This window comes from Rhinolophus sinicus, linkage group LG07 (assembly GCF_036562045.2).
Source record: "Rhinolophus sinicus isolate RSC01 linkage group LG07, ASM3656204v1, whole genome shotgun sequence".
Taxonomy (NCBI): Eukaryota; Metazoa; Chordata; class Mammalia; order Chiroptera; family Rhinolophidae; genus Rhinolophus; species Rhinolophus sinicus.
Window position 1 is genome coordinate 64,291,979 of NC_133757.1, and position 25,085 is coordinate 64,317,063.

Genomic DNA, 25,085 nt, shown 5'->3' on the forward strand with positions numbered 1-25,085 from the left:
ATTAATCCCCCTTAAAATACTCCCCCGTTTCTTTGAACACATCTATCCCATCATTCTTGCCACTTTCTGAAGCAGTTCTGAAAGTCCTCTTTCATGAGTGTCTTCAGTTGCGCTGTCGTAGCTGCCTTGATGTCCAAAATGGATTCAAAAGATTTATCTTTCACGGCCATTTTTACTTTAGCAAAGAGCCAGAAGTCACACAGTGCCAGATCCGGTGAATAAGGTGGATGAGGACACACCATAATGTTTTTATTTAACAGAAATTGCTGTACCTAAGCAATGTGTGACATGGAGTACTGTCATGATAAGAGGACGGTTTACGGTACACTGTAAAACACACTTCTCAACTGTAGTTCAACCCGACCGACTGACAAGTTAAAGCTTGTCACACTGTTACTAAGGCTTGACATGCCGCTTCCTATATTGAAGATCCCTGCCTTTCCACTGGATGGCAGTTAGCAGCAGCATTCACCTTATTTTTTTTATCATACCGCATATGTATCCTAAAGTATAATTATGTTTTGGACATGCTGAGTTTGAGAAATGGAATAAGACTAGCTTTCCTCTGAGATATCAAGAGATGAAGAATATTGAAAACTTAACACGTTGCGTACGGTGGAGTTTAAATCCCTCATACCCCTCTGTTCCGGCAGGTTTTTAAAAGAAACTACTTTAAAATGCACTCTTCTCTTTAAAGCGTAAATGCTTCTATGTCATTTATTATTTTTCTATGGAATTTTTTAGGATTTACTCACCTATGATGTTAGTAATCCCTGGTGTGATACTGCAGAAAGCAGCTTCCTTTGTTATTAACGAAACACAAATAATTCAATAAAATGTGCAAAGTAAAAAGAGTCAACAGTAAAAACGAGAATTCTCGTTATCCGTCCTTAACGCATGGCTCAGAAAAAAACGAAGATTCTCATGATCCGTACACAACGAGTTAAAATGAACAAACTGAAAGAATTGACCTTTTAGATGGTCTAAAATCTCGCAATGAGGTGTGAAGTAGGAGCAGAGCAGGGACTAAGATAAGAGAACAATGAAAAGGTTCAGAGCCATAGAATAATGAGGAAATAAATAAAAGATGACAGAAAGAACCAAAGGCCGAGTTAAGATTCAATAACATGAACTCTCAGTAAGGCCCATCCGTAAAATTGGTTTATTTCCTGCCTCCCTCCCTTCCGTTTTAACAAGTATAACCTTCTGCTTGTTAAGAGCAAAGGAAGCAAGTAGCTGCATGTCATCAGAGTTGGAAATTAGCAGATACCAAAGGTCAAGAAGAATCTAGATGAAAAAGTAGAGGGAAGACATCATCAAAATGGCGGCGTGAGGTGAGCCTCTGTAAAGCTCCCCTAGAATTTACAACTAATCAAACAACTATAACTCCACAAAGGACGCCCTGCACAGCAGACAGACAAGACGAAGAGACCCACTACTGAAATCACCCAAAGGTGGGAAAATCGCGCGAGTAGGGGAGGAGGGAAGGGAGAAGTACGGAGCCAGAGCCCCACAGGCGCAGGACGCAGACCTAGCTCAGTGCTCCGAGCTCGCTGCTTCCCGGAACTACCGCAGCTGCGGGAGAGGGAAGAACTCGAACTGCTAGGGCTCTGCTTATGACCCAGAGGGCTGAAGGGACAGCATATAACACGGCTAAACCCAACACTCACGGCAGAGACCTCGGAGAAAAGACTGAGGGAAGAAGGCTGAAAATGGTGGTTTAAGCCCTCACTGCCGAGCAGAGAACGGAAGCCTTAGGCACTGAGACTAGCCGCCCCTTCCCTAACCTCCCAGAGCTCTCCCCAACCCCACCTGCCTGGTGCTAGAAACGGAACAGTAGCAGTGTCAGATCAAAAGAACAGAATATTTGCTGTTCTGAGAACTGTGGACCAAAGACACAGACTCGCAGCCCAAGTAGTTCTGGCAAAGGGGAGGGAGCTGTGGAAGCAGGACCCGCTGTGGTGGTGGTCGCCGCCACTGCTCTGGGCCACCTCTCACAACTCATCCCGCCCCTGGCCCCACCTATCTGGGTGGTCCCTACAGGAGTAAACAGAACTGCTGAAATATATGGGCTGTGAATCTGGTGCAGGAAGAGCTTTGGAACTTCAAAAGCTCTCCGCATACCCACACAGACACTGCTCCCTGTGACCAGGCGAACTATTAACAGAGGAGAAGCCCGTCTCCCAGGGAATCCCCCCATTGTGTGAGAAGCTGGAATAGTGCACAGAAAACATACCACTACCGTGTGAGAGAGAAAAAAAAGCCTGCAGTCGGAGAGAAAATAAAACATTCTACCGACAAGTACTGGAAAATAAAAGAAAGACCTCTTCCTACCAACCTATTGCAGAAGCCACTCCTGTAGATGTCTAGGAAGAGAAATAATAAATCAGTAATTGCCATGAATAACCAAGGCAACAAGACAGCTCAGAAAGAAAGTGAAAAGTCTCCAGAAAAGGAACTTAAAGATATGGAAATATGTGACTTAAATGACAGAGAATTCAAGATTGCAGTTCTGAAAAGACTCAACGAGATGCAAGAAAACACAGAAAGGCAGTTTAATGAACTCAGAAACACAATTAAAGAACAACATGAGCATTTTACGAAAGAGATTGAAATTTTTAAAAAGAACCTAATAGAATTTCTGGAGATTGACAACTCAATAGAAGAAATTAAGAATGAAATAACCAGCTTAGGTAGTAGAGTTGACCAGATGGAGGAAAGAATCAGTGACATCAAAGATACAAACCTGGAAAATACACAGAGGGAAGAGGAAGAAAGAGACTTTATACTTAAAGGAAATGAAAGAACTCTGCAAGCACTTTCTGATTCCATCAGAAAGAGCAATATAAGAATAATGGGCATACGAGAAGGAGAACAAAGAGTAGAGGGGACAGAGAATATATTCAAACAAACTGTTGATGAGAACTTCCCAAACTTGTGGACAGAACTGGATCCTCGAATTCAAGAAGCAAATAGAACACCTAATTACCTCAATCCCAACAGGCCTTCTCCAAGGCACATTGTATTGAAGCTGTCTAAAATCAACGACAAAGAAAGAATCCTCAAGGCAGCCAGGGAAAAGAAGACGGTAGCCTACAAAGGAAAGCCCATTAGATTATCATCAGATTTCTCAGCAGAAACTCTACAAGCCAGGAGGGAGTAGAACCAATATTCAAACTATCGAAAGAGAGAAAATATGAGCCAAGAATAATATATCCAGCAAAGATATCCTTTAGATGTGAAGGAGGACTAAAGACCTTTCCAGACATACAGAAGCTGAGGGAATTTTCTAATACACAATCTGCACTACAAGAAATACTAAAGGAGGCTATACGACCACCATCAACAGGGACAATGTGTGGCAACCAAAACATAAAAAGGGGGAGAGTAAAGGCCTGAACTGGAATATGGAAATGGAGAAAGTAAGCGTGCTGAAGAAAATGGAATACTCTAAATATCAAACTTTCTTTTACATAAACTGAAGGGTAACCACTCAAAAAACAAAAAAAATCCAGAACTGAAATATATACTGTAATAAAAGAAGAAACAGAGGGAAACATCATAGAATACCACCACACAGAAATAATAGACAACAACAAAAAGGCAAAGAAACAATGGAGACACAGCCTTACCAGAAAACTAAAGATAGAATGACAGGAAAATCCTCACATATCAATAATCACCCTAAATGTAAATGGACTGAACTCACCAAGGAAAAGGCACAGAGTAGCAGATTGGATCAAAAAACTAAACACAACCATATGCTGTCTCCAAGAGACACATCTCAGCTACAAGGACAAGCATAGACTCAAAGTGAAAGTGTGGAAATTGACACTCCAAGCAAATGGTACCCAGAGAAAATCAGGTGTAGCCATAATGATATCAGATGAAACAAACTTCAGGGTGAAAAAGATAACAAGAGACAAAGATGGACATTTCATAATGGTAAAGGGAACTGTACAACAAGAAGACATAACAGTCATCAATATTTATGCCCCCAATCAGGGAGCACCAAAACATACCAAGCAACTACTAACAGAACTAAAGGGAGAAATTAACCAAAACACAATTATACTAGGGGACTTAAATACATCATTGACAGCTATGGATAGATCATCCAAACAGAAAATAAATAACGAAATAGCAGCCCTAAATGACACATTAGATGAAATGGACATAATTGACATATATAGAGCACTTCATCCTAAAACATCAGACTATACATTCTTTTCTAGTGTACATGGAACATTCTCAAGGATAGACCATATATTGGGACATAAAATCAGCCTCAGCAAATTTAAGAAGATTGAAATCATACCAAGCATATTCTCTGATCACAAGGCTTTGAAATTGGATATCAACTGCAAAAGGGAAGCAGGAAAAAACACAAATACATGGAGATTAAACAACATAATTTTAAAGAACGAAAGGATCAAAGAAGAAATTAGAGGAGAGGTCAAAAGATACATAGAAACAAATAACAATGAAAACACATCCTACCAAAATATTAGGGATGCAGTGAAAGCAGTTTTAAGAGGGAAATTTATATCATTACAGGCCTATCTCAAGAAACAAGAAAATCCCAAATAAATAACCTCATGTTACACCTTAAAGAACTAGAAAAAGAAGAACAAGTGAAACCCAAGGTCAGCAGAAGAAAGGAAATAACAAAAATCAGAGCAGAACTAAATGAAATAGAGAACAAAAAGACAATAGAAAAAATTAATGTGACAAAGAGCTGGTTCTTTGAAAAGATTAACAAAATTGACAAACCCTTGGCTAGACTCACTAAGATAAAAAGAGAGAAGACACTAATTAACAAAATCAGAAATGAAAAAGGGAAAGTTATCACGGACACCACAGAAATACAAAGGATCATCCAAGAATACTATGAAGGACTATATGCCACCAAATTCAATAACCTAGAAGAAATGGACAAGTTCTTAGAAACATATAGCCTTCCAAGGCTGAACCATGAAGAACTGGAAAATCTAAACAGACCGATCACCAGTAACGAAATTGAACCAGTCATCCAAAACCTTCCCAAAAGCAAGAGTCCGGGACCAGATGACTTCAGTAGTGAATTCTACCAAACCTTCAAAGAGGATCTAATAACAATCCTGCTCAAACTCTTCAAAAAAATTGAAGAAGAGACAGTACTCCCTAACTCATTTTATGAGGCCAACATTAGCCTGACACCAAAACCTGGTAAGGACAACACAAAAAAGAAAACTACAGACTAATGTCTTTGATGAATACAGATGCGAAAATCCTAAACAAAATTCTAGCAAATCGAATACAACAATGCATTAAAAAGATTATTCATCACGACCAAGTGGGGTTCATCCCCGGGGCACAAGAATGGTTCAACATACGCAAATCCATCAATGTGATACATCACATAAACAAAATAAAGGACAAAAATCATATGATTATATCAATTGATGCAGAGAAAGCATTTGACAAGATACAAAATCCATTTATGATTAAAACACTTAATGAAATAGGTATAGAGGAAAATACATTAACATAATGAAGGCCATATATACAAACCCTCAGCTAATCTCATAATTAATGGTGAAAAACTGAAGCCCTTTGCTCCAAGTTCTGGAACACGACAGGGCTGTCCCCTATCACCTCTGCTTTTCAACATAGTGTTGGAAGTCCTTGCCAGAGCAATCAGGCAAGAGAAAGAAATAAAAGGCATCCAAATTGGGAATGAAGAAGTTGAACTGTAACTGTTTGCAGATGACATGATGCTATATATAGAAAACCCTAAAGACTCCACCAAAAAGCTATTAGAAACAATCAACGAATACAGTAAAGTTGCTGGCTACAAAATCAACGTACAAAAGCCCAATTGCATTCCTATATAGTAGCAATGAAATCTCAGAAAAAGAAATAAAAAATATAACAATTTCTTTTGCAATTGCTGCAAAAAGAATAAAATACCTAAGAATAAACTTAACCAAGGATGTGAAAGACTTATATGCTGAAAACTATAAGACATTTTTAACAGAAAATGAAGAAGACACTAAAAAATGGAAAGACATTCCATGCTCGTGAATTGGCAAAATCAACATAGTTAAAATGGCCATATTACCCAAAACAATATACAGATTTAATGCAATCCCCATCAAAATCCCAATGGCATTTTTAAAGAAATAGAACAAAAATCATCAGATTTGTTTGGAACCACAAAAGACCCGAATAGCCAAAGCAATCTTAAGAAAAAGAACAATACTGGAGGTATCACACTCCTGACTTTAGCTTGTACTACAGGGCTACAATAATCAAAACAGCATGGTATTGGCAGAAAAACAGACACATAGACCAATGGAATAGAATTGAGAACCCAGAAATAAAACCACATAAATATGGACAGATAATTTTGACAAAGAAGAAAAAACATACAATGGAGAAAAGACAGCCTCTTCAATAAATGGTGCTGGGAGAATTGGATAGCCACGTGCAAAAGAATGAAACTGGACTGCTATCTGTCACCATGTACCAAAATTAATTCAAAATGGATCAAAGAATTAAGCATAACACATGACACATTAAGCTGCATAGAAGAAAACATAGGTACTAAACTTATGGACCTTGGGTTCAAAGAGCATTTCATGAATTTGACGCCAAAGGCAATTGAAGTAAAAGCTAAATTAAATGAATGGGAGTATATGAAACTTAAATGCTTGTGCACAGCAAATAAAACCATCGAGAAAATAAAGACGCAAGCAACTGAATGGGAAAAGGTTTTTGTTAACAGTGCCTCCGATAAAGGACTAATATCCAAAATATACAAGGAACTCATGAAACTCAACAACAAGAAAAACAAACAACCCAATTGAAAAATGGGCAGAGGACCTGAAGAGACATTTCTCCAAAGAGGACATACAAATGGCAAATAGACATATGAAAAAATGCTCAACATCACTAATCATCAGAGAAATGCAAATAAAAACCACAATGAGATATCACCTCACCCCAGTCAGAATGGCTATCATCAACAAGACAAATAGTAACAAGTGTTGGAGAGGCTGTGGAGAAAAGGGAACCCTCATACACTGTTGGTGGGAATGCAGACTGGTGCAGCCGTTATGGAAGGCAGTGTGGAGGTTCCTCAAAAAATTACGAATAGAATTACCATATGACCCAGCAATCTCTCTCCTGGGTATCTACCCAAAAAAAAAAAGAAAAAAAGAAAAGAAAAGGTAGGTGACAGGTACCAGGCTGGGCAGGAAGAGACAGAAAGGCAGGAGAGGACCAACAGGTATTAACTGTTTTGCCAGGTGTGTTCCATGGAATACTGGCTACAAGGGAAAGCACAGGCTATTACACAGAAAGGGGTTCTGTTGATAAGTAAGTTTGGGGAAAATGTCTAGTTTACCAAAAGCAAGCATGTTTCTTTACTATAAGGCTCCTCAGAACTATTCTTTGAAATATTCCCAGTAGAAGGAAATATTATACAGCATGATAACCTGACCATTCAACTCTTTATTTACAAAGTATTTGAGCAGCACAACCTGGGAAACAGTGGCCCAAATGGGACAGCAGCAGTAGCCTTAACAACAGAGTGGAGAAGGAATAAGAGAGTAGAAAACTAGGAGGCTATGGTAGGAAAGAATTATGATCTTAGACAAGGAATTGGCCCAGAGGATACCCAGGTCCAACTTGTGATTATATGTGATCATATAAGTTAATATATCAGAGGGTCTCATATATATACTGGAGTCACATTAGCACACAGGTCATCAACATGAATACCAACCAAAGTTGCCTAAGTTGATGTCAGGTAACAGAACTGAGAGGATATCAGGTTTCAAGATGGGCAGATAAGAATGAGAAGAGGGGACACAAGCAGATGGTAAAGGATTCAAAGGAACAACGGCTGTTGGATGGTGGCAGGTGCCCTCTCTATGTCAGTGCTTTTAAATGATGCCAGATCGAAGGCCATCGGCTGCGAACACCACTTTTCTAGACGATTTTTCTGAGTTTTTTCCTACATATAAGTCAAATCTTTGGGTCTCCCTAGCTTTATTCAGTTGGTTTCTGTGACGATTCAGCCCCTTCCTCTGAGCATTTCCAGCTGACCTAATGTTTGGACATCATGTCTGACTGACCCAGTTCCTCTGGGTGCTACGCCAAAGGCTGGTTCTGATGACACGCACCATAGCACACAAACAAAAGCTGAGGCCCCCCTCAACCCAGATCTACACACGTCACCCTAGATTTTCCCAGGTCTACAACAGGGTTAAACAGTTCAACACTCGATAGGTACCAGCAGTGGAAGTTGAGGAGAAAAACAACTCTTCATTCTGACAAGTTCCACTGGAGAAGGAAAAAGTGCCAATAGGAAAAGCTCCATCAGCTAAGGTAAAAATTTGTGGGACACATACTATCCAAGGAGAGGTTTGAGAAAGATGAGAGCAGTGGTTCTCAAATTTTCAAGTGCATCGGAATTACCTGGGAGCTTGTGAAAACACAGAAGGCTGGGCCTCACCCCCAGAGTTTCTGATTCAGTAGGTCTAGCACGGGGCAGGAGAATGCACATTTCTAACAAGTTCCCAGGGGATGCTGTCACTGATGGTTCAGGGACCCAACCTTGAGAGCCACTGCAATAGAGAAGGGTTTCTTCATCTTGATACTACTGACCTTTGGGGCTGGATAATTCTGTCACGGGGAGTGTTATCCTCTTCCTGTAGTGTTCAGTGGCATCCATGGCCTCTACTCACCAGAAGCCAGCAGTACTTCCCTCGCAGTTGTGAGAACCAAAAATGTCTCCAGGTATTGCCAAATGTCCCCTGGGAAGCAGAACCGCTCACAGATGAGAACTACCACAACAGGATATAGTAGGTAAGAGCTAAGACTCTGCAGTGAGAGGCACCTGGGTTGAAATCCTGGCCATCACCTGAGTAAGTTACTTAAACTCTCAGCCTTGGTATTCAGTGCTTCATTTGTAAAATGGAAATGTTTACTGTCTACCTAATGGGGTTGTTGTGAGAATTAAATGATGAAACATACTGCTTCCACTGTACTTAGTAGTAACAGTAAACCTCCCAATAATAAGCACCACCACAGTCTCCACCAGACAATCAAACAGGATGTTCCAGCAAACACTGAGATTACTTAAAGGGTAGAAGTGTGGGAGGAGATAGGGCTAAGCCCCTAATGGATAAGAGTTTGCAAATGAATTGAAGCTGAGATGGTCTGCAAGTTAAGCAGTAGGCCAGAAAGGAGAGGTTTATAAAGGGAGACAGAACTCAACGCTGGGGAGAGAGGCTGTGTACACAGCTGCTCAATCCAGTGAGCTAAGACAGCAAGCACGTTCAACATTCCACTCCCCATGCCCTTGTGCTAAAGACTGTACACTTGTGTTCCCCAAAAATGTGGTGTTAGGAGGTGGGTCCTTTGGAGTGATTAGATCATGAGGATGGGGCCCTCATGATGGCATTAGTGTCCTTCTAAAAGAGACTCCAGAGAGCTCTCTCACCCCTTCTGTTGTGTGAGGACACAGCAGAAAACAGTCATCTATGAATCAGGAAGCAGGTCCTCACCAGACACTGAATCTACCAACGTTGATCCTGGACTTTGCCAGCCTCCAAAACTGTGAGAAATAAACTTGTGTTGTTTGTTAGCCACCCAGTCTGTCATAGTCTGTTACAGCAACCTGAATGGACCTTATTTATCTGCGAGCAGGTCTTCCCAGAGCTGAGGCAAATTAGCCCAATAGTATCACTCGGGAGTTCTTTTGAAAATATTCCATATTTCACTATGCTAGAAATGGTTCTTGTTGCAGAAAATGTCTTTTTATAGTGCTTTTCATGCAATCAAAGAGCATCTGAGGCAACAAGGTACTGTGCCACTCAGCTTACAAAAAATTTCTTTAACACTATACAGACTAATTGATCAGATAGCTTAGAATCTGACTGCCTCATGCAGGTAACCATTACCTGTCATTACCATAGAAGTCCTTTTTCACGGCTAGTACCAACAGAAGAATATGGAGACTTCGGGCTCAGTTCCCATTAGATGCAGCTACCTTGGCACTAACGGAGTACTCTCTGCAGCAAGAAGACAATGGACCTATTTAGTCTTTATGACCGAGTTTACTACATGGTTTATGTAGGAAACACACTGAAACAGTATACAAATTTGAAAATCAGATTTACATTCTGTTTTTATTTCCTCTTATTATTTTTATCTTCAGACAATATATACCACAAATATCCTTTTACTGTTAAATATGAGGTCCTACATGTAGCTAAAAGTGTTAGGAGCTTACCCCAAAGGAATACAGATTTATTTTTAATGAGTAGGAGCATAAGAAGAGTAAATGTAAATTAATTTAGCAGATATTATAAATCAAGACATCATGTTGGATTGTGTGGAAAAAAAAACTCACCGTACCTCAGAGCTAGTTGATAAGGATATAAATCATGGGAGAGATTAAAACATGGAATTATTATCACTCCTCTAGGAGATTTCTGGATAATGAAATCAATGCCATAGCAACATTTAAAACTAATGGATTCCATGGCTATTTGAATCAAACAAATATGGTTGGAGTTAAAGGACATTAATGTAGTAGCTTAATTTCATTATTAGAATACAGGAGGAATTCTACTGAATGGATTTCCACTTTTAGGTATCTATATAATTTCCATCCTCCTTGTCCTCCACACACATAATTACAACTCAGGCAGCATTTCACAAATGAAAAACAACTCTAATTTCATCAGTGATCTAGTGCATGGAGGGCTCAACTAAGATTAATCATCCATAATAACTTAGCAACTTTATAAAGCAAGGTACCTAGTTTCAATTGGAGCAATTAGTCCTATGCAATATGCACTATTTAAAATAATTCATGAATATGAGACCCTCAACGTATGTGCCAATCCAAAAGCATACATTAACCAAACTAGGGTGGTGGGGGCAGGGAGGGAAAATCCACTTATTTCATATGAATCTAAAATTTAATATTTTAGTGACTCTGATTAGCTCTCTTTTGGCTCCTACAGTTCTCATGAATTAAATTAAGTCAAGCTGTAAAGCAATGCAGAGCTTATTGATTCTAGAGACTGTGAGTCACCAAGGGAAGAAGTCCAAAAAGGTTAAATTTCCACTGACCTCCAAATCAGAGGTTCCAAAGCTAGAGAGATAAAGACATTAGCTGTAGTCTTATGAAACATTCAAGGCTGCTAGGCTGCTTTCATTTGATTAGGAATTTGCTACAGGCTCTTTATGACAAATATAACAAGGACACTTTAAATCTTTTAAGCTTTGAAGAAAGATCCAGAAAATAGATTAGTTATGAAGAATTCAATTTGGAATTGGAAGCTAAGGAGTAATGTGTTTATATACATTCAGAAACTTACTTCTACATTACCAAAAATACAAAAGACTGTTGTGGAAGACCACAATCTTTACTGGTTATTAAAGAAATTTTTTCTGATTTCAAACAGTGGTTACAACAACCTGTTGTCTTACATCAGCTTTTCCCAAACTCTTCCAAAAAACCCTAATGTTTCATGAAATGTTTACAGAGATTCTGGAGGAGGTGGGGGTAAAGGGAGTAGGAGTGGGAGTGGGTGGAATGAAGAGACAAAAAAGAAATGATCCTCTAATACTTTTGTTCTAAAGTTTTTAATATACAAAAGCACTACGTATATTTGATATGGCTCTTACTGGATAAGCTGCCCTTAATAGTATGCCCCACACTGGAGGCCAGGAAGTCCGCAGACACCGCTTACATAGGAATGCACTGAGGGTCAATCAAGTGATGAGTAAGCACACAACTATTGTATTTTATGCTATTTAATGACAGATGATTTATGCTGATTTTTGTCTAATAATTTCAACATCTTATTTTAACTTTTTATCACATAATAAAGACATGAATCAAAATTTAACAATTTCTTCTAGCCACTATTTTATATATGTGAGATGACTTTTTGGGTAATCTATTTTAACACAAGCTTATGTGTGTTTTTTCTGAGTTTCTACTGATGTTCTGTCAATAATTATAATTTTTAAAGTTTCTCATGGTCACATAAGTTCAAAAAGATGTTAGTCAGGCATGAATATAACAGTATACACCCCAATTTTAGGGACAATAAATTCTAATATACCTGGTTTTAAAATTTAAAACTACACATAAAGAACTCCGAAGGAAAAGATGACTTAGGCATATGAATTTGCTCCAGTTAATCTGCATCTTCCAAAACTCAATACGACCCTCATTTGCCTTTTAAAATTTAGTAGTACATAAGCAAGACTGCAAGTTGATAGATTTACACACCCTCATTTGCAGGGAAAGAGGCTTTACACAGCCTTTCGTTGTTAAATCACAGAACAACACATACTAAATTTTTAATAACTATAGCAAAAGCAAAAGATGCATCATTTCTAAGTTGCAACAAATAATTTACTGGGTATGTATTACCTGAGGTATAGACTTCCTGCTGTATTTACTATAAAAAAAGAAGTGTTGCTTCCAAAGAGTAATATATTAATAGCCAAATAACTGCAACAGAACATTTCTACTTTAAACTCTAATTTTTTCAGTTTTTATTTTTAAATGCTCTCTCATTCCTGTACTCCTAGCTCTCATTCTTCACGTTTAACAGCCACAGATGTAATTAAAAGACAAAAAAAAAACAAAAAACACACATTTTGTTAGTTATGGCAGCCTTTATGGATAAATCAACAGATGTGAGGAAGTAAGAGGCCTACTCATTCCTATCTTTTCTATTCCAGACAGAAAAGTAAAGATGGAAAGGAAGATATAACAGTCACTAAAAACCTTAGGTTTCCTTTGAACAACTAACGCATTTGCTGACAATGTTTGCTATACAAATCAATTTCAGAATTTAAAGCTCTCTATTATTGAATAACATTTATATTCATTGTGAAATTATATATTCAGAAAGTACATAAAATATAGATGCATGGTCTAATGAATAATTATAAAGCAAACATCCATTTTTAAATGCCATCCAAGTCTAGAAATAGGAGACAGGATCACAGAAACAGAAATAACCTCTCTGAAACATACCTGTCCTGCCCACACACACCCATCTTCAATCACTGTGGCTTTAATATGCTGTGTAAATTTCACAAGTTACTTCACTGAGAAAAGAAATAGTGCCACAGGTGTTATAAGATGGAAATATTTTAAATACCCATAAGATGCATTAATAGAGAACCTTTTCTAACATATAGGACATTTCCTGTGAAAATGCCAGCAGTAAGTGTATTGATCCATTTAGAATACAAAGTATAGAAGTGTTTGAAGTTAATTTTGTGGAACACCACACAGGAGAGCCATAAAACACAGATTATTTGGTCCCAACCCTTCTCACAGCTGGCAGTGAGGAAGACCAATATCAGCACTCAAGATGCAAAAAATACTAAATGATGGCCATTTCGACTCAGTAGCACCTAAACATTTAACTATAAACTACAAAATAATAAATTGATCTCCATGATCTTTGCTAGGTGGGCTCTGACAAAATAACAAAAGCTTAGGCCATACTCCTCACTTCCATCCCAAATAAGGATGCTCATATGGCAGGATTAACAGGATTCTGGGTCTCTTACTTCTTGATCTAGATACTACTAGTGTAGAGGTAACAGCTGTAACATAGAACCATACTAAATGACTATTGATGTTAACACCTCCTATTTCAGGTAGTTCGGACTACAAAATTTGTTACTCACAAAATTAGCCAAAGCAAGGTTTTAAAGAGATATGTATTAACAGCCCCCAAATAACATTAAAATTGATGTTAAATTTGAACCTCATTTTTTTACCTTAGCAAAGCAAGCCACTCAGAGTTCAAAGTGACATTTAAGTAAAGAATTTCCAAATACTGTTAATAAGCAACATTTAAGAACCTCCTTTAAAAAAGTATTCTGATTCTAAAATGTGGACACAGATAATGCAAAACAAATAAAATTCATTTATAATTTAAAATTTAGCCAAACAATTGTTTCCCTTGCACTAAAGATCTCCTTTTCCTCCTCCAACCCCACCCACATAAGCCCACTAACACTTACTCCTGCTCACTAACCACTGACAGGCTTGGGGAATATTATTTTTGTGGGCCATGCTATAGTGAAGTTCTACATAATACCTTTGGAGATTGAATGAACAGAAAAACACAAAAGTGTATTAAATATCCAAGGCCTTGTATTAAGTACACTGACAATAATAGAATAAAAAACAGTCACAGGAAAGAACATCCTTGAGTCTAGATAATCTTTACAAATAGGTCTCCTTAAATCTCTAACACTGGAATGGCTGAGAAAATGTATCAATTTGATAGAATGTTATGCAACCATTAAGACTAAGTATGGTAAAGCTATGTAACACAGATTTTTTTTTTTTAAACTTGGAAAATTTATTTTTTTACTATTTGTTTTATATTTAGTATTTTTATTTCATCTTTTTTTTTTTATTAGTTTCAGGTGCACAAGACAAAGCAAAACTTAGACGTTTATCATTTATATCCCTCACACTGTGTGAACCCCCCTCCCCCAATCCACTATCCCTCTGTACGTTCCCCAAATTAATTTTCAAAACCCCGTGGCCATCTTGTGGTTTATGTAACACAGATTTTATAATATATCATACAATATTTTAAATATGCTTTTATATCTAGATAAAACTATAAAATATTATATATATGGGTAAAGACTTCAAGGAAATAGTAAGAAATGAATACAGTACAATTGTGGAGACTCTTCCAATCCTCTATGTTTACAAAATAAATAAAAATCAGAAGGTCAAAAATCCACTCTCTATAGAAATGTGAAACTATCATCAGCACCTCTTTTATGATCTACATTAAACACACCAAAAGTGCAATATAGTACCCTTACTTCTGGGCAAGGTCACTAGACAAAGGTGAAACAAGATACTGTGTGAGTAGTCTGATTACAAAGGGGGAAAAATGACTACTTTACCTTATAGCAAGGTGACAGAAGTATTCTAACCAATGGCATGTGTTACTACCATCACAAGGTATCAAATTTAATATTATTTCTTATCAAAATTAACAACACTGTCTGATATAAGCCCAGAAAAATTACAAAATGCAAATAGACCCTCCATATTTTATAAATTAAATGACAAAGATTATATCAGTTTGGTCAACTTTTCATTGTATCAAAAATTACATCTCTGGTAAGAGTGAAAGATAACTAGAGTCTAGGATATTCTGATACAGGCATAATGCTTCTATTACTTACTTTAGGCCTGCCTTTAAGTATCATATGGGTACAAAGCTCAAAAAGGTGCCCTGAAATCATTCGTCCTATCACAAGATGCAGAATCAGTTTGGATTCTATTAATATGATTACAAAATTGTCCTTCACAGCTAACTTTTTGCAGAAATTAACAAGCGGACCCTAAAATTCACATGGAAATTCAAGAGATACAAAATTGCCTAAACAAACTAGAAAAAGAACAAAATTAGAGGACTCACACTTCCCAATTTAAAACTTACTGCTAAGTTACAGAAGTCAAGACTGTGTGTTAGTGGCATAAAGATAGACACATAGATCAGTGGCACAGAATTGAGATGCCAGAATAAACCCTCATGTTTACAGTCAATTGGTTTTTGAAAGAGTACCAAGACAACTCAGTAGCAATAGCATAGTCTTTTCAACAAATGGTGGTGGGACAACCAGAGATCCACATGTAAAATAATGAAATCTGACATCTACCTCACACCATATGTGAAAATTAACACAAAATGGCTATTCACATGATAAACAATAAAAGTGGACCCCTAATTTACACCATATATAAAAATTAACTCAAAATGGGTCATGAACCTAAGTGTAAGAACCTAAGTGTAAGAACTAAGTGTAAAACCGTAAATTTCTTAGAAGAAAACATAGAAGTAAATCTTTGAGACTTTGTGTTAGGTTCTTAGATATGACACCAAAAACAGGAAGAAACAAAAATAGGTAAATTAGACTTCATCAAAAATAAACTTTTGTGCTTCAAAGGACACCATCAAGAAAGTGAAAAGACAACCCACAGAATGGGAGAAAATACCTGGAAATCATATATCTGATAAGGAACTTGCATCCAAGACATATAAAGAACACTTAGAACTCAATAATAAAAAGACAACCCAGTTTTTTAAAAGGACAAAGTATCTGAGTAGACATTTCTGTAAAGAAGGTATGCAAATGGCCAATGAGCGCACGAAAAGATGCTCAACATCATTAGTCATTAGAGGAAGGCAAGTCACAACCACAATGAGATACCACTTCACAACCACTAGAATGATGAAAATCCAAAGGACACAGATTAACAAATAAGGATGTGGAGAAAGTGGAACCCCTTTGCATTGTTGGTAGGATTGTAAAGTGATGCAGCCACTATGGAAAACAGTTTGGCAGTTCCTTAAAATATTACACAAAAGTTATTACATAATCCAGTAATTCCTAGGAATGCTAGTTATAGAACTGAAAACAGGCGCACACTAAAACCTGCTCATGAAAGTTCATAGCAGCAGCACTGTTACTAGCTGGAAAGAAAGTGAAAACAATCCAAATGTCCATTAACTGATGAATGGATAAACAACATGTGGTATATTCACACAATGGAATATTACTCAGCAATAAAAAGGTATGAAGTATTGCTATATGCTACAATATGGACGAACCTTAAAACATTATGTTAAGTGAAAGAAGCTAGTGCACTTTACAGGCTATCTGTGTAATATATTTCCTTTAACTATTAATATTTCTCCTGTACACATTTTATACTCCACCATCCAAATACTATGTCCTCTATAACATTGGCCCTGTGATCCAAAGTAAAACCCTTGCTCTTCCATGACGCACCAGATGCTACCAGAACATTTCCTCCACTCTGCATAATTATGCCCCTGCCTTCTGAGGGTAAGCCTGTCAGTCAATTCTGTATCTTTCACATAGAATGACTTACTGTGTATAAGGGTGTTCAGTGTTCTTTAAAGGATAAACATCATTACAATTAAAACGAACACAGGCTTAGGACTCTAATAGTCCTTCGTTTATCCAGTAAATAGTTACTGGTCACCTATTTTGTGCTGGAACTACACTGAGCTCGAATCTAGATTCATCCACTTAATGTGAAACAAGTTACTTGAGGTCTCTAAATTTATTTTCCTCTCTCAATTGAATGTGCTACCTACACATCACAAAAGTATTTGAGGATTGTATTCAATAATATATTTCTTTTGGTATACATAAGTACTCAAAAAAATGCCATTTCCTTTTTTTCTCCTTTCCTCAAAGTAACTGAACATACCTCTTTAGGTCTATGAAAAAAATGTTGTATATAGAGGACATACCCAGAAGAAAAATCTCAAACTTTCAAATCAAGTAATTTCAAATTTATAATTTACATTATGAACCCCACGTTTTATTAGTAAAATTACCTATGGAGTCTGAGAAGTAACGACATTTAAATGACAGGACTCTCTTATCCCACAGTGATTCTATGTAGTTGCTAGAAAATTACTTTATTCTAACTAAAATTTGCTTTTCCAAGAGGCTTGAATATTATAGCGACACTTTCTTAGGCAACAAATTTAACAAACACATTAGGGCCTTTCTCTGCAGAAAATAGTGTGCAGGGCTCTTTATGTATTAGCACACTTTGAAGTAAACACACTGAGAAGGGTATGGTGATGCAGGACTCTCAGATACTGTTGGTGAGAATGAAAATTAGCACAACCTTCCAAGAAGGTAAACTGACAGTATGTATCAAAGGCCTCAAAACCAACATACCTTTTGATCCAATAATTACATTCCTAGAAATGGATTCTGAGGAAATAATCAATGATACAAAAGATTCAAGCACCAAGATGGTCATTGTAAAATAGCAACATTTTAAAAAATCTACATTCAATGTGCATAGGTGGGTAGAATCACATTTTTTTTTAAATGTTAAAAAGTGATTTGTTTCTTGTTAGCAAAATAACGGGCAATTTTTATTGTCTTACTCTTTGTAATTTCCAAATTTTCTGCAATTCAAGTACGTTAATGGTAAAAAAAAAAAAAAACAAAAAACAGTAACTTTTTTTAAGTGGCAAAACACTGTTTTCAGAAGTAAGAAAGTCACAACATATTTGATTGTCATTCCAGAGTTTTAAAAGTGATTTCAGATATATTAGCTGGATCCTTAATACATGCCATTAAGGTGGATGAAGTGGTTTTGTCATTTTAACAAATGAGGAAACTAAATGAGGTCACGTGGCTTGTCCAAGGCCACAGAGTTGAGAACTAAGAACCCACGGTTCTCATTTCTAATTCTATGCCTGGTCTCCACCAGTGGTGCTCAAAGTGTGGTCCCTGAACCAGCAGCAGAAGCATCACCTAGGAACAATCAGAAATGCAGTCTCAGATCCTAATCCAGACCTATGAATCAGAAACTCAGAGGGGGGTGTTTTAACATGCCCTCCACAGGACTCAGGTATACCATAAATCTAAGAGTCACTGCTGTGATTCATGTTGCCTCACAAATACTTTGTGAGATAATCAAAATCATTTCTGGAAAAAAGGGGGTGGTGGTGGTATTATTTATACCACTGTCAACGGCATTTTCACATTTTCAGGCTCTTGTGAATTAACAGAAGGTAACTATAAGAATTCACAATAATCTTAATGTCTGATTCCTGACAATGTAATTAACCAACCACTTTCTTTTGGATTGTCACTAGCAGCCCTAGAGGACAGACAAATCATAAGTACAGTAATGTCACAGGAAATAAACTGATGAGCATGTTGGAATATCACTAGCTGAAAATGCTCAGAAAAGGAAGAGTCTGTTGTATTTAGGAGGTGTGTTGTGTGCATGGGCAGGGAGCGGGGACAGGAATCAGAAACATAACAAGTTTTTTTTTTTTAACTTGAACCGTTACTTCTAGGTAATATTCTTCTGACCTTAGTAACCCTGAAAACCAATATAACTACCTGATCTCCTGTGAAATTCAGGCCATAACTACTTTCGAAGCACTCGTTATACGTAAGGCATTGTACTGGTGCTATAGGAAACAAAAAGCTAAGAAAGACAATCTCTGCCCACGAAACTTTTAACGTACTATAGAACATCAACATTTCATCAAGAATAAAGAAAGGCAAAGAGAGGAAGTGCCACAAGATAAATTTTAAAACGTGCCATGGAAATTCAAAGAAAGGTGACATCTCATTTTGGAGGGGACAGGAAAATGTGAATCTGGGAGACAGAATTTCAGTAGAGAAAAGTGGAGGAAGTGGGCATATCAGTCTCTCATTACAGAGCAAATGAGGCAGCAAGTAGGACGGGAGGGTGTGTGCAGAGGGATGGAGGGACACCATACTGCGACTGCAAACAACAGCAGGAAGAACGATGACCGGCTTACACGGCCCTCCCAGGGACCAACTCCATCACTCTGGCCAAGAAAGTCTATTTCTAAATCTCAACTACTCACTTATGATAGCAATAATAACAATTCTCTTATTTACCTCAGTTATTTATCGGGAAAAAAAAAGGCCGGAGAAGGCAAGGCCCCAATATAAAAAATATAGGACACGTTCAAAGTTCAATAATTATTCTCTATTAGGTAAATCAAAATTACATAATACTGAAAAAAATTTCAAATCAAAATGTTTCTATTTCAAAAATCAGTTACAGTTTCTATTATTAGTAAATGAAACATACATAATATAGATGACTAAAAGTAATGTGAAGAAAAGTTATAAAAATGTTTGAATAGATTGTAAAAGCATAATTCTTTGGAGGGGACTTACTTACCTAGCAAAAGTATACTGGAAGTTTCTTCTACTACTAAAAATACTCTTATCAAATAATTCAACAATCACACTCTAGGCATTTATCCCAGAAAAATAAAAACTTAGGTGCATGCAAAAACCTGCACATGACAGTACACAGCAGATTTGCTGTAACAGCCCAAAACTGGAAACAACCCAAACATCCTGCAACGCATGTACGGTTAAACAAATTATGATACATCTACAACATGGAATACTACTCAGCAAGAAAAAGGACAAACTATTGGTGGATTTAAGGGAATTATGAGTGAGAAAAGGCAATTTGAAAAGGTTACAAACTGTAACCTTGTTGAAATAACATAATTATAGAGACGGACAACAGATTAGTAGTTGCCAGAAATCACGAGGGTGTTGGTGGGGCTCTAATGGGCAGTACCAGTGAGCACGGTGGTGATGGAACAGTTCTGTGTCTTGACTGTGATGGTGATTACATAAAGCTCCTGTTACAAAAGTGCACTTACAAATAAGTACAGGTATAAATGGTAAAACCTAAATAAGCTCTTGGTTTCTTGGTTTTGATATTATATTACACTTTTTGAAGCGATTGACATTGGGAAGACAGAATGAAGTGCACGTGGGATCTCATGCACATTTCTTCGCAATTTCTTGTGAATCTATCATTATTTCAAAAGAAAATGCTAAAAAAGATATAATGCCATTTCTTCAAAATGGATGATGCCCATTCATTCCTCTAATAGTACTATGAAAGTGGTATGCTTACCCACTGCTGATGGCATACTAAATTATTAGTTTCCTGTGGGAAATGATTTTATAGCATAAATCCAGGGCCATAAAATTTTGTGGCCTTTGACCTCATCATCTAATTTCTGGATATCACCTAAAGAAACAATATCAAATTTGGAAAAACATATATAGTCATGTGCAGTGTAACGATATTTCAGTCAATGACAGACCACATACATGACGGTGGTCCCATAAGATTATAACAGAACCAAAAAATATCCATCACCTAATGACATCATAGTGCAATGTGTTACTCATATGTTTGTGGTGACACTGGTGTAAATAAACATACTGTACTGCCAGTTGTATGAAAGTACAGTACGTACAATTAGGTACAGTACATAATACTTGACAATAAGTGACTATATTACTGGTTTATGTATTTACTATACTATTTCTCATTTTTTAGAGTGTACGTACTCTTTTTACTTATAAAAAAAGTTTGCTGTAAAATACTGTCATAACAGCAGCAGTAGCTTCACACATCTTGTGTTTATGTCTCTTGATCACATCAATTTCTCTTGTGCTGATTTCATCTCGTGTAGTTTGTACAGTAACATGCTGTGCAGGCTTGTAGCCTCAGAGCAATAGGCTACACCACACAGCCAGGTATGCAGTGGGCGGTGCCATCTAGGTCTGTGTAAGTGCACTCTGCGATGTTCCCACAGTGAGGACACTGCATAACGATGCACTTCTCAGAATGTATCCCAGTTGTTAAGCAGCGCGTGACTACATATATTTGCGTGTGTGTGTGTGTGTGTGTGTGTATACCTATATATACACATATATATGTAAAGATATTACTACACTGTAATTGAGAACTGAATAAAACTAGATGCAACCTAGATGTTTGAGAATATGGGAATCACTAAATTCTCAAAATCTAGTTGTGAAATATCATGACAGCTTTTGATAATGTTGCTAATGGTACAACCATAAAAGACCAAATGCGTATTATGAGAGTAAAGCAAAAGTCAAAATTAGCTCCTAAACAATGCATATAAAGTAACAGGAAATATTTTTCACAAAATAAAAGATAATTCTGTTAGTGTGACAGAATTATGGGTATTTTTCTTAAACTTTCTTATAGAGTTGTCATATTATTTTCATAGCTAAGGAAATAAGCATACTTTTACCTTATCCCAGAAATCAACCAAAGCTGTGAAGTCCCATTTCTTAGAATACGCCACATTGTATTTCAGAATAGCATCCTATGGAAAAAGCAGAAACAAGAACCCTCATGATACAGTCAAATGAATTATCTATGAATAGCCTGCCTCCTTTATGAATTACATCCAGTAAATTTCTTAATGCTGGACAAGCTTCCTCCTACCATTAATATCAGTATCTATGAACAAACAGAATGCATGCTAATTTGTTATTCACTTAAGAAAAATGAGATTAGAAAGGTCAAGTAATAGGTGAAAAAACACCATAATTACTCTAAAGTATGCATTCTAAACGGAGATGATATACTCCAACTGGACAAAAATTGGATACTGGAGATAAAAAAATTTAAATTTTTAAAATTTTATTAAATTATTTTATTATTTTATTAAATTATTTAAATTTAAATATTATGATTTCTGGCCATCAAAAGGTATATATATACATATATATGTAGTATGATTCAATATATGTATATATGTATATATACATATATAGTATATTTGTAGTATTAAATTTTTATGGGAAGAGTAAATTAGGGAAAAAAATGTCTAAAAAGCATTCCTGCTGGAGAGCGTAATAGTGAAAAAAAGATTGAGGACACTGTCTTAAAATGGTCTCTTTTCCTTTATTATCAGTTATTTTTATAAGCTACATATTAATGGTTATCCTCTCCCAACAGTTCACATAAACTACATACAGATTTATGTAGAATGAAGTCAAAATAGTACGCCATCTACTGGTCAAATATTTAACTGTCTGAATAAACAGTACTTTATATGTGGTTACCTGTGTTAAAAACAAGACAAGTTCAAACTGGAGTCGCTTATGCTAAACCCCTTATCACCCAAATATGACTTAATTGAAGTTTCAGCTCTCCCAAAAATGGAATCTTAATCCCATCAATCAGGAATCACCTGGTCGGTACTAGTGAGGTAATCAACACAACAGACCCCTGCCATCCCCTAAAGGAAGTGAACTTGTTACAACAAATCCACCTTTTGCTAGTATAACATCCTGGTTCCTGCTCCCTTCTTCCTTACAAAAATCTTTATTTTGTACAGCTCCTGAGGGCTCCTTTCTATCTGCTAGATGGGATACTACCCAAATTCATGAATCACTGAATAATGCCAGTAAGATCTTTAAAATTTACTCAGGTGAATTTTGTTTTTCTAACACCAGGGTGGGATATACATAAGACAATCCATTAGCTATGCAGAAAAAACTAAGATTTACAATTATACTTCATCACATCCTTTTAAATTTCTATGGATTATATTTTATAATTTACATATATTAATAAAGTAATAAATATGTAGAATTTATAAACAATTGTTAATATTCATAATACACACCCAAAATTTTACTGAAGGTGTATATAAATCTGAAAAACAGATTATTACTATAAATCTTCAAAATTTCCTTATCATTAAAGAAGTTTTACAAAATTAACACTGCCAAAGAGTTTCCTGAAAAATACTTCATGCCATATAAATAATTACTAAGCATCATGGTTAAAAAATGAGCCAACAAAATGTATATTATTTACTCGGAATCAGGGGATATCCAAGTTCTTTCAAAGGGAAAAAAAAGTATCAACCATAAAATAGCATGGCAAACGAAGCTTTTATTTTTCTCTCATAGCCATAATATAAAATTTTCCATCAGGGAAAAAAAAGATTTTAAGGATTTTTTTTTCGTAATCACTTGTAACTGATTTCAGAACCTCACACAAAATATTAAAATAGCAGTGTCTATCAACAGGTGAGTGGATAAACAATGCATATACTGAAAAAAAGACACTGATACACTCAACAAATGGATAAATCTCAAAAGCCTTCATTCTCAATGAAAGAAGCCAAACACACTAGCACACACACTGTATGATTCCATTCACGTAAAATATAAACTAATCTATAGTTTAAAAAGCAGATCAACAGTTGTGTGGGGCCAGTGCAGAAAGAAGAGTCAACCATAAAGGTCAAGAGGGTTCTCTGCTGTGACAGGAATGGTCTGTGTCTTGAATGTAGTGGGGCCTTCATTGGCAGATGCAAATGTCAAGCGTAAACAAATTACATACCTTAAAAGGATGCACTTTCTTATATGTAAATTATTCCTCAAAGTTGGTAAGGAAAAACATTTTAAATGGCATTCAGACTCTAATTATGTAATGGGGCTTTCTAATTAGCATTAACTCCTTAACTATTACTTCAGTTTTCAAGTCTCCAAAGTAGTCTACTATGAGGTAGGTCTCCTATCATTAGAAAAACTGGACGCTAGTCTGTGTCCTTAGCTATCAACTACTGAGTGAGGGTTTTTTTAAGTGCGTAATTCATAAGAGCATCATTAACTAAAACACAAAGAAGTCCATTCTTTGCAAATTACCAGACACATCATCTACAAAAATATTACTGTGTAAATCAACCTTTGAGGACACTGCTCCTATTTTAAACTTTTAACATTTTTAATCCCTCTTAAATCAACACCAAATGCAGAAAAAGAGCAAAAAGATTATTTTATATATTTATATATTAGGGATTTAATGTTTTCCCCTCCCTCTCATAGTGTTCTTACAGCAAAGGAAACAACTATCATAAGCAGATAGAAGAAAATCTCAATGGATTACTCTGTTCTATAGAATCTACCATAAAATACACAAAAAAGGGAAATTCAGACTAAAGCAATTATCCCTTTCTAAAGTAATCGTGGTGCACCAAGGAACTGCTAGAGGTGAGTGAACAATGTAATTTATTAGAGAACACTATGATTATTCTGTATTTAAGTTTAAAGAAAAAAATAGGAAAATGCTTAAATAATCTTGTTTATAAGGCCAAAACAGCCCGTAGGCAGTGTTTCTCAAATAGAGTCTGGATAGTATTCTTGGGTGGCCTACTTTTGTGTTTGTGACTTTTTAAGTGTGGTTTTAGAATAAAAGGCCAAAAGACAACACACCATAGGAATGAAGGCTGGCACTTTCAATAGATTAAACTGAAGGAAAGATTAAGCCATCCTAAGATACACCGCAGTACAGGAATATCAAATTGTAAAGAATAGGTACCAAAGTGGTCACTCATATTTATCTGCAAGCTGATGTTCTGCATATAGATTCCATCTTTGCATCTACCAACATTCACCAATAGTTTGTGATTAATAAGAAAAGTAGTAAATATAATACAAAATGAAAAATTTTGTATTTTCTTTATACAGTATTTTGTAGTTTTTCAGCATACTAATTTGGGGTTTGAATCAGTGGTTAAAAAAATTCTGTGCAAAAAGGGAATAGTGACTATCAACTGTTTTCACTGTGATAATGAACACAACTCATAAGGTTT

The 25,085-nt window shown here is 36.4% G+C and overlaps 1 protein-coding gene across 7 annotated transcripts in view; it reads right to left on the reverse strand.

Moving 5' to 3' along the window:
• The window catches only part of PARG (poly(ADP-ribose) glycohydrolase), a 142,365-nt gene that overhangs the window by 98,817 nt on the left and 18,463 nt on the right, over positions 1–25,085 (reverse strand). For all 7 annotated transcript variants that reach the window (XM_074337273.1, XM_074337270.1, XM_074337271.1 and 4 more), the window contains one exon: positions 21,723–21,797. In XM_074337273.1, the coding sequence (XP_074193374.1) occupies positions 21,723–21,797 (75 nt within the window). The remainder of the gene's footprint in view (positions 1–21,722; positions 21,798–25,085) is intronic.